The sequence below is a fragment of the Ylistrum balloti genome, unplaced genomic scaffold (genome assembly GCF_031769215.1).
Source record: "Ylistrum balloti isolate Yb309-2 unplaced genomic scaffold, AGI_CSIRO_Ybal_v1 Utg370442, whole genome shotgun sequence".
NCBI lineage: Eukaryota > Metazoa > Mollusca > Bivalvia > Pectinida > Pectinidae > Ylistrum > Ylistrum balloti.
In genome coordinates, this window is record NW_026782295.1 from 424,276 (window position 1) to 439,501 (window position 15,226).

General features: G+C 36.0%; 1 protein-coding gene across 1 annotated transcript in view; it reads right to left on the minus strand.

The window, feature by feature from the left end:
- Positions 1-3,405: 3,405 nt before the first annotated feature.
- LOC132554770 (uncharacterized) overlaps positions 3,406-15,226 on the minus strand; it is a 28,926-nt gene continuing 17,105 nt past the window's right edge. Inside the window, exons 2-4 of the mRNA XM_060219081.1 lie at positions 5,627-5,750; positions 4,092-4,381; positions 3,406-3,518 (exon numbers count right to left, since the gene is read on the minus strand). Coding sequence (XP_060075064.1) covers positions 3,445-3,518; positions 4,092-4,381; positions 5,627-5,750 — 488 coding nt within the window. The 3' untranslated portion in view covers positions 3,406-3,444. The remainder of the gene's footprint in view (positions 3,519-4,091; positions 4,382-5,626; positions 5,751-15,226) is intronic.

Genomic DNA, 15,226 nt, shown 5'->3' on the forward strand with positions numbered 1-15,226 from the left:
AGTGATACTTTAAATAGCAACAGCAACACAGACAAAGAAGACAGAAATATTTCCTGGAATGTTTAACACACGTGTAACGTTCAGGTGTCATGAGGGAGGATGAATGTATCGGAGGGAAATTCTCACCAATAGAAGTAACATGAGCGATGGACTTACATATCGCAGTCATTTTATTGTAGTGTTTTTTGTATCTTTTATGTCTAAACGTATATAGGGATAACGAAACAAGTAATGAAATGATGAACATCTCCGTGTGATTATTAATCACAAATGTGTAGTGTTACAAACAACTTACTGAAGTCCCCCACATGTGGATTAAATCTTGCAATGTAAAGAGGTAGAGTTGGGATGTAATTTTGACAAGTTGACTAAAACCCCAAGATCCCATTAATACAAAAAATATATCATTTATTATCATATTTCATAGGACCCGACTATAGTGTTAAAGTACAGCATTCCGACATCACCTCATGCCTACTCAAACTAGAGCGATTTCAAAACTATAAACATTGAGGTTATAGCATAATATTTGGAAGCAGCTGTGTATTCTTTGATGTTAATAGGTCTTATAGATCAGTAATGGACGTTAACTCCTGGAGCTTCGTCTAGATCATCCTTCACAGAAGGCAAGGGCAGGGTTAACGCATATCTACCAATTTCTATTACGATAAATTCTTACAAATGGAATCGTTTACCCTCTCTCGAAGGGAAAACATAAACCCAGCATGTAGTCTAAACGTTTAGGCAATTATAGTTTAACTGGTAGGCGAGGTGTTATAATACGGTAGGTAACTAATTATGTTATTGCTGATGTGTTTGGTAGAATGCTAGATGAAGTGTTACAACGGTACAATTTTTAAGGGCGTTAAAACTCAAACCACAGACTAATCAAAGGAATCACTATCACATCTACATGTCAGAGTAATTATATCGATATGTTAACACTCAGTTTTAATGCAGACTTCATTGACTGGAGTGTGCCTCAAAGAAATTTCGACAGGGAAAGTGTGCCAGAAACATAAATGGTTTATTCATCAATAACAGGTGTGTTTTGTTTTCTATAAAAAAGTCTGTTGCATCATAATTAGCATTATAGGTCTATCTATAATGAAAATAATGCACACTGCAACTTAAAACTTTTCACATTCACGTTTGTGTTTTGTATACGAAACACGTAACAGAAATAAAATGACATAATATGACATGTTTCATGTAATAGACGTAAAAGCCTTAGCTTGAACATAGCAAATTGATATGGATATGAACGTGTACACATGCACGACGAGTCATTAAGTACACCAATATACACGATACAGTAACCAACAGAAATGGAATGTAAGAACAGATAACAAGATACAAATATACAGCTAAAACAAAAAGTATGACTTTAGAAAAACCACCAACAATACCTATTTATACATACAATGCTGATTGCAGCAGAACCTGGAGCGATTAACTACAAGCCTACTAAATATCTGTGTCAATTTGAGTTTAATAAATTAATTTGTAAGCAATTTGTACACGGTACAAGTCCACCAAAACAAAATCTTAAATATTAGATCAAGTTGTCGTAAACTATTTTCTCCATTTTCTTTGGCACATTGCCGCAAAATCATCCTTGAAATTCATTCCAAAGTGACGTCAGCAATCGAATTATATGATGAACGTTATTATGTTCTGTAATTTATTGTACCAATTTTGTGTCCTACTGTCACAATTATCTCAGGGATTTATACTCCTTTGCTTTTGTTTTTTTTTTCTTTCGGTCCACTTTTTTTTGGTTGGTCAGTTTTCAATGTCTTTTAATTAGGAAATCAGCAATAATATAATTAAATAAAGAAAACGTCATCTGTTGAAACAGTGTGTATGATTCTCTTTTAACCAATCGTTCATTCATTTAATTTCTCTGTGTTCAAGAAATTATATCTAAAAGGGATATTTTCTTAATCTTTCGACTCATAAGGCGTGGTTTATGTCAAATCCATTTAGTTCAAATAGAACATCATCACCATGCTCAGTTACACTTTTATGATTTTTTGGATTTCTATTTACTCTGGAAGAAAAAGGAAAATCAATTGTTTCATATAAAACCAGTGCTTGTTAACTGATCACAAATAAAAACGACTGATAAATCATTTATATATAAAAAACATAAGAAAATCAAAATTAACAGTTTGTAGTATAGATATGCAAAACAATAAGATATACAACACTCTTCATTTCAAGCTGTTGGAATCACTCTACAAAAGCATTTTAACAGCATAAATATATATCTACAGAAAACCTTAGAGAAGGAAGAAACTAAAAAATAAGGTCATTGTACTACAAAATGTTGACTGCATAACACACTTATTTCTTAAGCTGAAATAGCTCCAACAAATTGGTAGTATACTTAAGTGCAAAAGTATGTACACATTGTAGTTGAGGATAATATATTTAAAACATACCAACTGAAAAACGAAAACATTGATGATAACGTTTGAAAAAACATTGTATTGGCATACCAAATTCAGATAAAACAGATTATCGATATACTTTAAATTTAGATTTTGTTTCTGATATGTATACTTACTTTTGCACCGTGACCCATAACAATAGAGGCGTTGAACCCACAATCTACGGCAACAAATTGCCTAGCCAAGAAATACTGCCTAACCATTTAGCCATCATAACAACCAAAAAAATGATATTTGGAAGTTGTAATGATAAAAAAACTGGAAATTATCGACATGATAATAGCGGCAAATTGTCTAATTATGTATACAAATACATGAATAAGACTAGTACAAAAACACACATCAAAATCGGGTATAATTGCCTGTCGTAATTGTAGCCTTTGCAATATTCAATTTTCGGAACTGAGCTATGTCTGGGCTGATTTATAATCAACATTAAAACCCATATCATGTGTAAGTTAAAACATTTTCCATGATAATTTGCTCGAAACGTTAATAACCAGTTATATAGACTTATTAAGCATAAGCTCTTCGTCAACTATCTTATAATGTGATAAAGTTGGCTTACTAAGCACTTTTGTATTGAATTGAATTGGCCACCTGTAATGTTATATTGATATCATTCGTAATAACTAGTATATCAGGGAGTTCACAATGCATAAACAGTTATCAAGGTTAGCAAATAAAACAGGTAAAATATCAGGACAACTAATCAGTTACTATCGTACACATGAACACCACTATGTAAAGAAAGTTTAAACTACTATTGTGTTTTGGGTGTGATTATAAAGTTAGAAATTATTTTTGGACCTCAGTAGTTCTCATCTGTTCCCATTAACTAATAAACTGTACTTCTTGTAGCAAACCGCTACACTCTTATAGGTTGAACGAGTCATACCCGCGCGAATTATCACATTTTCAACACATTTGACACTGATCGACACTCATATTCGTAAAACAGTACTGGAAATCTGTGATCCACTACACATCATGTCAACGCAGAGACGAAGAGTGTCCGAATAGTCGCTATTACAATCAGTGCCAACGCCAGAGCGCTTCCACCTGTAATGAAAATGGCAGTTCCAATGAATGATCTAGATACTGAAAATTTTCAACATTTTACAAGGACACAGGTCAAAAAAGCACTCTTCCGTACAAATTGAATTAACCAATGCACACAACATTTTCAAACTAATCAACAAACCTACACCATACATCTGTTTTACCTTGGTATAAATCTTCAATCCATAACCCAAAAATGTTACTTTAATTGCTTTTCGAAAGAAAATTAAGCACATACTTATCTTTTGAACAGTTGCCACTATGTGTGAGAAGTTTAATGTAGCAGGTAACGCTGCGCCAGTATTAGCTTCGATATAGAAAATGAACTTTTCCTTGTGTTTAATGTCACTTGTCTTATAGTTTCCTTTTTGTATGGTAAAATTATTACACTCCTGTTGTTCACGCGTGTTAAACATTATAAAGGAGTAAGTTGTGAAAGGGGGTTATGAATTAAAACGACTATCGCTCTCTGCAATTAAGCTCTAACTGAAAATGCAAAATGATGTGTATAAATAGATAATGTAATTTAGAAATTCATTTATATTCTTTGAAAATGTTACAGTTGTTGAATACCTGTCTGTGTTCGAGGTGCAGAATTTGTATCTTTTCTGCTAGAAGTGGAAGACGTAGACAATTCCACACCTTGCGACGTCATATCAGCTGTTGTGTGTGACGGAAGAGATGACAAGACACCAGATACATTACAATTGGCGTTGAGTCTGTACTGTTGAAGTTTAGCCATTTCCTTCGAGGTGATGTGACAGTCATGTGGTGACTGATAGAAAGCCCTGTAGGAGGCAGTGAAATTGATAATACATTGGGGCACTAGTTCCCCAACACAGTAATACATCTGTATCAACGACCTGTAAAACATAGAGAATACCAAACCTGTAATATCTCTATTTCAAATTTAACTGTCATCGTCCAAACAGTGAGCATTGCATCGTACTGAACAGTAAAAGCCACTACATAGGGTCTAATTTCATACCAAATCATCAATGTCTCTATAGATTCGGGATGTCATACGAAATCACAAACGTCTTTTCAGTGTGATTTACGTCAAACAACCCTGTCAACGCTTTTAAAGACGGCGTTTCTTAAAACTAAACAGGCATCGTCTCTACAGAAAGCCTTACTGCATTCCATATCGTCTACGTTTATACATAGGGTGATACTTCATATTAAACCGAAAATTTCTCTGAAGGTTCGTTTCTTTAAACAAATTCGGCAACGTTCCTCTACAGAGGGCATTACTTGTGATACGACCGTCAACGTCTCTACATATTGCCTTACTTCATTTTAAACTGTCAACATCTCTACAAAGAGCGTTACTTTAAATCAAACCGTCAGCACCTCTTTAGAGGACATCGCTTTATATTAAACCGCCTACGTCTCTACAGAGGGCATTACTTGACATAAAACATTCAGCGTCTTTACAGAGGGCGTTACTTCATAGCAAACTGTCTACGTCTCTACAAAGGGCGTTACTTTATATAAAACCGTCAAAGTCTCTACAGAGGGCATTACTATATATCAAATCGTCAACGTCTCTACAGAGGGCATTACTTTATATCAAATCGTCAACGTCTCTACAGAGGGCATTACTTTATATCAAATCGTCATCGTCTCTACAGAGGGCATTACTTTATATCAAATCGTCAACGTCTCTACAAAGGGCATTACTATATATCAAATCGTCAACGTCTCTACAGAGGGCATTACTTTATATCAAATCGTCATCGTCTCTACAGAGGGCATTACTTTATATCAAATCGTCAACGTCTCTACAGAGGGCATTACTTTATATCAAATCGTCAACGTCTCTACAAAGGGCGTTACTTCATATCAAACAGTCAGCGCCTCTACAGATATGTTTTTCATATGCATATTAAAGAAGAGAGGTCTAACCTATACACACAATGCAGCAAACATATATAATATATATACTGAATCTTCATTATTGTGACTTATGACTTATATTATGTAATGTATGCCAACAGAAAATAGTTCATGAAAATAACACGACATATACAATCGTTGCATCTGATCTGTTTTCGTCTGGAAATATTTAACGATGTTAAAAATATATATAGTATCTCACTACATACTTGCAAACTCCTGTCACATTGTCGAATACGTCGATAGCCTCCTCAAGCTTGACGATAATGTCAAGGCATTTCTTTTGTACTTCAATAATGTTATCGGAGTTACAAGACCGACAGTCCGCCGTTTCTGGAAAGTATAAAGAATTAGTTAGCGTGGTGTATCCCATGGTAGTAGTACACAGTTTCTCGGTGTGGCCATGGATGATATTTTTGTTCATTAGATTACCCCATTATAAAGGTTTTAATCAAAATTAGAAAAATAAATCCTTGCTAAAATTGGTCTTGTCATGTTGAAGTGAACAATTTGGGGTTTCATTTTTTTCAGAATAATATTTTAGCTTTGTGTTGGAGATTATTATTTGGGCAGCCTCGAATTTGTGTCTACACACCAAAAAAACAGCTTTACAGGAAGTGAAAATTACATAGTGTTTATGTGTGGTCATGTTACGCAGAATTTCCAAGTTGGAATTTGCTGAAATGTAAGTACTTTGTTACCATGACAGTGTTGTTGATTTTAAGATAGGTGTTTAGAAATAAATTTTTTCTATAAAGTTGTAGTATAAGGTTGTAATTAGCAGTATTTTTGCATTTTCAGTTTTTTTTCAATAGGTAACCATGGCAATCACATGTCAGAAATCAGACGAAATTTTTTATTTGCATTAATTTATCTCTCTACTATTAATGTAATTGTTATGTAGTTTAAAAATATATATGCATGTAATGATGTATTTTTCATAACCAAATTGCTATACCTGTATATCTCAAACATGACCAATAATTTCAAGAAAAATGCAAATGAACTGTTTCCTGCAACCCATAGCTTGTGGCACACTCTTCAATTATTAACTGTCAAACTGTCAATATGTAGTTTCACCAATATTAATATCACATACCATGTATAACATGCAAAACAGTATTTACTTTTGAATGTTTTGCGTTAAAGTAAATAATTCGAAGGGGTTGATAGGGTGATAGTAATAGACGTTTGTACAGGGGACATACGTGTTAATACCACCTTTTAATACAATATCAGAATATGATACAGTTTACTATAAAAACTTGAGCCAGTCTCAGAAATAAGCCAATTCTGAAAATAGGCGTGTAGCTTAAACCTGTGTTTATTTACTACTGAGGGATAAAAGTCGTGTCTTCTTTTCGAGTTTGCAAGTGAACGAAATCATGAAGCATATTCATCAAATTATTGCTGTTTCCAGACTCTTTGTCATCAGATATGAAAAGCGGTATCAGCCATAAACCTGTTAATATAGGCTCATCATAACGTATCATAAAGTGCATTCAATATTACATGTAAACATAACAATACAGACATCATAACAGTTCGATGAAACAAGAAATTGAGAACACGTACAAGGATAATAAAACCAGGTTTTCTGAAATGGTAAGCATCTTCTGCTTCATCGACAACATATGCAATGTTAATCTTTGACAATCCTAGTAAGTAATGCCACGTTCCCAAATGAGAGAAAGGCGAACAACAACCGAATCTCCAGGCATACTAAGAAGCATTAAAAACGTCTTTAATCACAAAAAGAAAAATAATGTTCAAAAAGATCATTATGACGATCATAAAACGTCTTCATGATATGCATCTCTTGAAGTCCCGTGTTGTGATTTGTTTGTTGCCGACATCTTGCACGAAAATTGCAATATTGCGAACAGGCCTCAGAATATCGAATCAACAGCGATTGCTGTTGGGAAGCAAGTATATGGTTATTTAGAAATGGACAATTCACATAAAGGTAATGGTATATAGAATGTCTGAAAGTCACAATGATAAAAATGTTGTCGTGATGTTTATATGCACACTAACTAATCGGTTTTGTGGTTTTTATTTTATATTTAGTATACAATGACCTTCTTACGTGTGATAACGCAGAAAACGCCCTGGTCATGCTTATATTTCAAATGTGACAAATTCAGTATGTTGTCGCAAGGATAAAACTTCTTTGTTGACGACTTACTGTAGCCCATACGAAGTGTAGCTCATATCATATGTGCTTGTTTGTGACCGAGACTCCGTTACGTCAAACGCAGGTGTTAACGGACACAAGAATTACTTGATTGTATAAGAATGAATATACTAAGTGGGTATGAACATAAATTCACAGGTCCTACATATGTGTAATATCATGTCATTTCGTTAAGTGTGCACATTGTTAGCAAATTACCCTGTCGCGTAGGCAGGTGGGAAAACTCGAAGCAGACTGTGTAACGCCCTAAACATACCTCATTATTGTGATAAAAGATCCACGCAACAACTGCACAGGTGAATATAGCTTATCTCTACGTATACATTGACACGTCATAATTCATTTTTTTTTTTTTTTGTAATGAATAGGTGATAGCTGACTACAAAACAAGAGCATTCGTCCGGTTACACGGCTTAATGGTAGGTGGATAGCTATCGGTAGACACTGACACATTTACACTCGCACCAAACACAGAATTTGATATGATTTTAAATACCACATCTCCCTGCAAAAGATACATATAATTCCGCTGTGCATAAAGACACCTTTAAGATAAAAACATGAAATGCTAATGAGAAATACAAAAGGTTTTCTGATATGGGAGAAGAGCGAGACAATTCAGGTTTACCCTAGAGCTGGTAGAGTATTCTGCCTCTATTGATTGCACGGAATCCCGTCACGAGGGAGTCCGGCATCGTAATAGTTTTCCTATAAAACTTTAATGTGTATCAGCACTTCCCTATTACACATCAAGTACACGGAATAATTGAATTTATGTCGCTTTTAGCGCTCTAGGAATGACGGACGCCTGATTAATATGGAGAAAGCATATCTTTGGTCGCCTAGGGACTAGGGCACAGACAACAGATACATAATAAGCTACCTCCCTTCCTTCTATATTTCCTTCATAACGATTTGTACAACTTGTAGCATTACACATAACAACGACATCGTGACATACAAATCGTTGTCATGATATCAATCTACCATAAATATGAAGTTACAGTGTTTTACTGTGGAATTATTACATATCATTCATTTATAACATTGACAACAGAAACAAAATGTGTAAACACAAAAAATTGTTTTTTTGTCGTCAACAGAGACATAATTTTGATGAATCGTGGGTGTAAGTACATTATCATATATGTAAAAGACAAAAACAATTAGAACGTTAGATAACTGCATCTCAACAACCATGGAAGTTATAATGCAAAAGGTATCCAAGAATCAAAGTTAGCGTTTGGGAAGATCCATGCATCTTCTTATTTACCGTCAACATCTATCTTGTTTAACTTGGTCAAGTCTAAGAAATGCCACGTTTTCAAAGTGAGAGGAATGGCAGCAACAAACTTGATATCATACAAAATAAATGTATTTCTCAATTAAATTGTTTCTGTAAACAATCGCTTCCTGTCATAAGTTGCGGTATTGGGAACATGCCCTGGAATACCTAGTCCATTCGGACATTTAACACTGTAGTTTGGGAATGGAGGATGTAACTATCGGGGAAATGAAAATGTGGAAACTGAAATCGTCAACTGCATAGATTACAGCTTCAGTAAACTCTGACACCTTCAATATGTTATATATACAAAGCTGTTTTAGTGAAATATAAGACAATAAGACGCATTACTAGGAGTTTTGTGAGATGTTTGAAATATAGTATTTCAATGTTACAATACTGGAAACATCATCAATAAAGATGGACTTTTTATTTAAAAGAGTGAACTGAAACTGTTATCATATGTATCATCAGAACACCTGCTCTCAGTAAAACATAAGAATATTTCACTTAAGTGGTTCGTGTGTTTAATGTTAAATGTCACGACTTATTTATCCCAAGGAGATTCTATAAGCGGTAGTAAAACACGAACAAATGTGTTCACCTACGTGTTAAACTGGATTTGTTAAATGGTTTGATATTCTTCAAAACGTTACCATCTAATATTTCCGTGTCGAGATATTTCGATAACAATCAGATATGCTCATAGTTTCTCTTACGCTTACACATGTACAGGAGCAGTGTTTGATGTAACATAGTATCACACTGTGCCTGCTGATCCGGGGATGCTACGTTCTTACCCTCTGACATTGACTACATAACAATCTTTACGCTTAAGTAAAAACCAAAGCTACATTATATACACATGACATAAAGTCTTATTGAAAAGCCTTGGGTGAGTAAATTGGTCTTAAACATATCAAATTTTTAGAATGGCCACACACTGCGACTGAGGCAGCCATTCATGTTCAATGTCAAAATAAAATGAAGTATGACTTAGTGTTTATATAAGCATTTCATACCGCCCAAACCTTTCGACATGTATATCCATGTACCTGTGAGTTGGGGATCGATTTTCTTTCTGTCTGATAGTTTGTATTTGATTCACAATTCAGACCTTGTCTGCACTGTTGTATAAGGACAGTAAAACAGCTGAGCAGATATCTGTACACCACTGACATTCAAATGTCAAGACACACAGAGCATGCAGTATGAGAAAGCAATACTGCGTGACAAATCAACATTTAGTTATCGACGGGATCAATATCTGAATTAGAAATAATAACAAAGAAAGACTGTCACAACCAGATCATCATCGTTACCTCCATACATTTCACATTTAGGACATGACAAAGAAAATCATCTTTTCACCTTTAAAATCTTACCTATTTGATACACCTTCACAGACAGTAACAGAAACTGTAAATTAAACTTCATCTATATAATAAAATATGATGATTTGTATTTGGATTTATCACATATTCCGGCTGTTTTCTATTAGCTTCGCCGGTCAGAAATCGATTGTGATGTCATGCTATGGACAATGAACTTGCGCCATAAATGTGTCATAAATTTACTAAAGAGAGAGAGAGAGAGAGAGAGAGAGAGAGAGAGAGAGAGAGAGAGAGAGAGAGAGAGAGAGAGAGAGAGAGAGAGAGAGGCCGATTTTATTTACAAACTGAACGTTTGTGGTAACCAGCAACCTGTCGATTGGCATTAATCTAATGTAGAAGAAACATCACTCGAGATATTCCATTAAGATGCCTTTAATTTCTTTTCTATTAAGGTTCGGTTTGTTAACAAAATTATAATTAGATTAATCACAAAGGATTGCAGCCGTTTCGCGCTCTCTATCATTATCGTGAGCGGCCTGACATACAAACGGAGACTGCTCTGACAATGACCTGGTGATGCCTGCAACACAGGCGTCCCCTCACCTCCTCCCTTCTGAAAGTCCGATACTAACAATGACCTTCCATATAGTATGGTGCGTCCCCTAGACATCATGCTAGGTGATCATTATGGATGGTCAACCACAGTAAGGCAGACTGACCGGGCCATCAATGACCACACCAGGGACTCCGTGATCTGGCGGCAATACAGCAGTACTGTAATCTGGACAACACTAGGCGAAAAGTCTCATTTACACCGACTTCTATCATTAACAGCAACGTCCAGCCGTTCGTGGCCAATCTAATTTGATCTCAATTAAAGCTTAATCAGGCAAATTCTGTGTCCACTATCTGTATCAGGATTGATACCACCGCATAAAAGGGCTAATGATAAGAAAGCTAGGAGATATTCCGTAATTACTATTCTAGTGAGACCGATGACCGCGGGACGTGAACAATAACTGTTCTTCGTGTAATGGTAATTCATGTAGTACAGGACTAGTGATCAGTACCTAATAACTGTCCTACTGTAACAGGTAGGCCTTGTAGTACAGTGATCAGTACCCAGTAACTGTCCTACTGTAACAGGTAGGCCTTGTAGTACAGTGATCAGTACCCAGTAACTGTCCTACTGTAACAGGTAGGCCTTGTAGTACAGTGATCAGTACCCAGTAAATATCCTACTGTAACAGGTACTGTAACAGATAGTCCTGTTTGTAACAGGTACAGTGATCAGTACCCAGTAACTGTCCTACTGTAACAGGTAGGCCTTGTAGTACAGTGATCAGTACCCAGTAAATATCCTACTGTAACAGGTAGGCCTTGTAGTACAGTGATCAGTACCCAGTAACTGTCCTACTGTAACAGGTAGTCCTTGTAATACAGTGATCAGTACCCAGTAACTGTCCTACTGTAACAGGTAGGCATTGTAGTACAGTGATCAGTACCCAGTAACTGTCCTACTGTAACAGGTAGGCCTTGTAATACAGTGATCAGTACCCAGTAACTGTCCTACTGTAACAGGTAGGCCTTGTAGTACAGTGATCAGTACCCAGTAACTGTCCTACTGTAACAGGTAGTCCTTGTAGTACAGTGATCAGTACCCAGTAACTGTCCTACTGTAACAGGTAGGCCTTGTAGTACAGTGATCAGTACCCAGTAACTGTCCTATTGTAACAGGTAGGCATTGTAGTACAGTGATCAGTACCCAGTAACTGTCCTACTGTAACAGGTAGGCCTTGTAATACAGTGATCAGTACCCAGTAACTGTCCTACTGTAACAGGTAGTCCTTCTAGTACAAGACCAGTGATCAGTGCTGTGAGATTGACTTGAAAATCTTTTTGCGTTACTCAAGAAAAGTCGAGACACTTTGAAGCAGAACATCATAATAAGAATACACTGGAAATTTCCAACGAGGATTTCCAGTAGTCAAGATTCTTTAATGCGCTCAGCCAAACCTAAATGTGGAACAAGAGGTCACATATATTCAGCACGAAATAGAGATGGCGCATTTTCAGTGCTTTCGTCCTAATCGGCCTGCATCACTTACTTGTATTTGAATTCTAGCCATTTTCCACAACAAACAGCTTCTAATACTCAATTATAAACAGGGACAGTTATGACCATAATTATATGTAAATTTCATTTCTTTTTCTCTCAAAATTTGTCGGACTTTGACCTAGAAACACCATTCCACTAAATAGTCTGCTTCTTTGACTTATGGTTTACCTGAAAAAGTCTTTTACAGGTTTTAACAATGTGACACTTGTGACATTGAATATGGTTCAAAGTAATTTTTTCGCAAATGTGGTTGGGCTTCATCCTTGGAACCCATACGCCAAATACCATGCTTCTGCGCATTTTAGTTAGTCAGAAGAAGTTTTGATGTTTTAACAAATTCGACCCCTGTGACCTTGAATAAGGATCAAGGATATTTCCTTTTGCAAGCTTTGTTGTGCTTCATCCCAGCAAACCACAAGTCAATTACCATATTTGGTTTGTTGGTTACTGAGAAGAAATGTTTGAATGGTAAAATTGACGCTGGACGGACAGACGGACGGCAGCAGCCGCACCGTGGCATTAGCTCACTTGACCTTTCGGGTAGGGTGAGCTAAAAATGTAAGACATGGTCACCTATCAGTGCCTTGGGTAAAATAGTTTTGACTATTGCATAGGAAGACATAATGTATCTGTATATCATTACATTATGGCACCATTTGTGTGCATACATTTAATGTACAACGTTGTACTATATATGACTTGATAACTATAATGCACTGAAAATGATACTTCAGACACGATCACCACGATATTCTTGTCAAAGATGATACTAGATATTCTTGTTTACAGCTATTCGTTATATCGTCTGATAATAACAAAAGGATTCGTAACAAGAAATACTAAACCGTCTTTATGAAAGCCAGGTACGCCGACAAACAACCTGCGATAACGCGCAGCTCAATTACCCCTGCAATACAGGGATAGATAAAATACCATGTCCTTACAACACAGGGATATAATACCATGTCCCTACAACACAGGGATAAAATACCATATCTCTACAACACAGGGATAAAATACCATATCTCTACAACACAGGGATAAAATACCATGGCCCTACAACACAGGGATAAAATACCATATCTTACAACACAGGGATATAATACCATATCCCTACAACACAGGGATAAAATACCATATCTTACAACACAGGGATATAATACCATATCCCTACAACACAGGGATATAACACCATGTCCCTACTACACAGGGATATAACACCGTGTCCCTACAACACAGGGATAAAATACCATATCTCTACAACACAGGGATAAAATACCATGTCCCTACAACACAGGGATAAAATACCATGTCCCTACAACACAGGGATAAAATACCATATCTCTACAACACAAGGATAAAATACCATATCTTACAACACAGGGATAAAATACCATATCCCTACAATACAGGGATAAAATACCATATCTTACAACACAGGGATAAAATACCATATCCCTACAACACAGGGATAAAATACCATGTCCCTACTACACAAGGATAAAATACCATATCTTACAACACAGGGATATAACACAATGTCCCTACTACACAGGGATAAAATACCATATCTCTACAACACAGGGATAAAATACCATGTCCCTACAACACAGGGATAAAATACCATATCTCTACAACACAAGGATAAAATACCATGTCCCTACAACACAGGGATAAAATACCATATCTTACAACACAGGGATATAATACCATATCTCTACAACACAGGGATATAATACCATATCCCTACAACACAGGGATAAAATACCATATCTTACAACACAGGGATAAAATACCATATCCCTACAACACAGGGATAAAATACCATGTCCCTACTACACAGGGATATAACACCGTGTCCCTACAACACAGGGATATAACACAATGTCCCTACTACACAGGGGTATAACACCATGTCCCTACAACACAGGGATATAACACAATGTCTCTACTACACAGGGGTATAACACCATGTCCCTACTACACAGGGGTATAACACAATGTCCCTACTACACAGGGATATAACACATTGTCCCTACTACACAGGGGTATAACACAATGTCCCTACTACACAGGGATATAACACAATGTCCCTACTACACAGGGGTATAACACAATGTCCCTACTACACAGGGATATAACACAATGTCCCTACTACACAGGGGTATAACACAATGTCCCTACTACACAGGGGTATAACACAATGTCCCTACTACACAGGGGTATAACACAATGTCCCTACTACACAGGGGTATAACACCGTGTCCCTACTACACAGGGGTATCATAGGATATCGTTAAAACATGCCAGAATATTTTTTGTTTGATAAAAAACAAAAGATAAAACACCATATCTTTAACACACAGACATACACAACAAAGTGATACCACCAAAGAGACAAAGCATTGTAATTCAGCACACACTGATTAAAACACTAAAGCATTGATACCAACATACTTCCTTATAACAAAAGTATAATGGTATTACATAGGGACATTATCATGATACCAACATACTTCCTTATAACAAAAGTATAATGGTATTACATAGGGACATTATAATAATACCAACATACTTCCTTATAACAAAAGTATAATGGTATTACACGGGGACATTATCATATGGAATTAGTGTGAAGTGAACAAATCAATGTTTAATTGATGAACAAATCAATGTTTAATTGATGAACAAATCAATGTTTAATTGATGAACAAATCAATGTTTAATTGATGAACATAATCACTAAAAGTATGTTCTTCTACGACAATTCTTGTGGACTGATACAGACCTTCCAGATCTAGACTAAAGCATAACCATTCGTATGAATATTGGATGTGACAACGTATACCCAATGGATATATACTTTTAACCGTT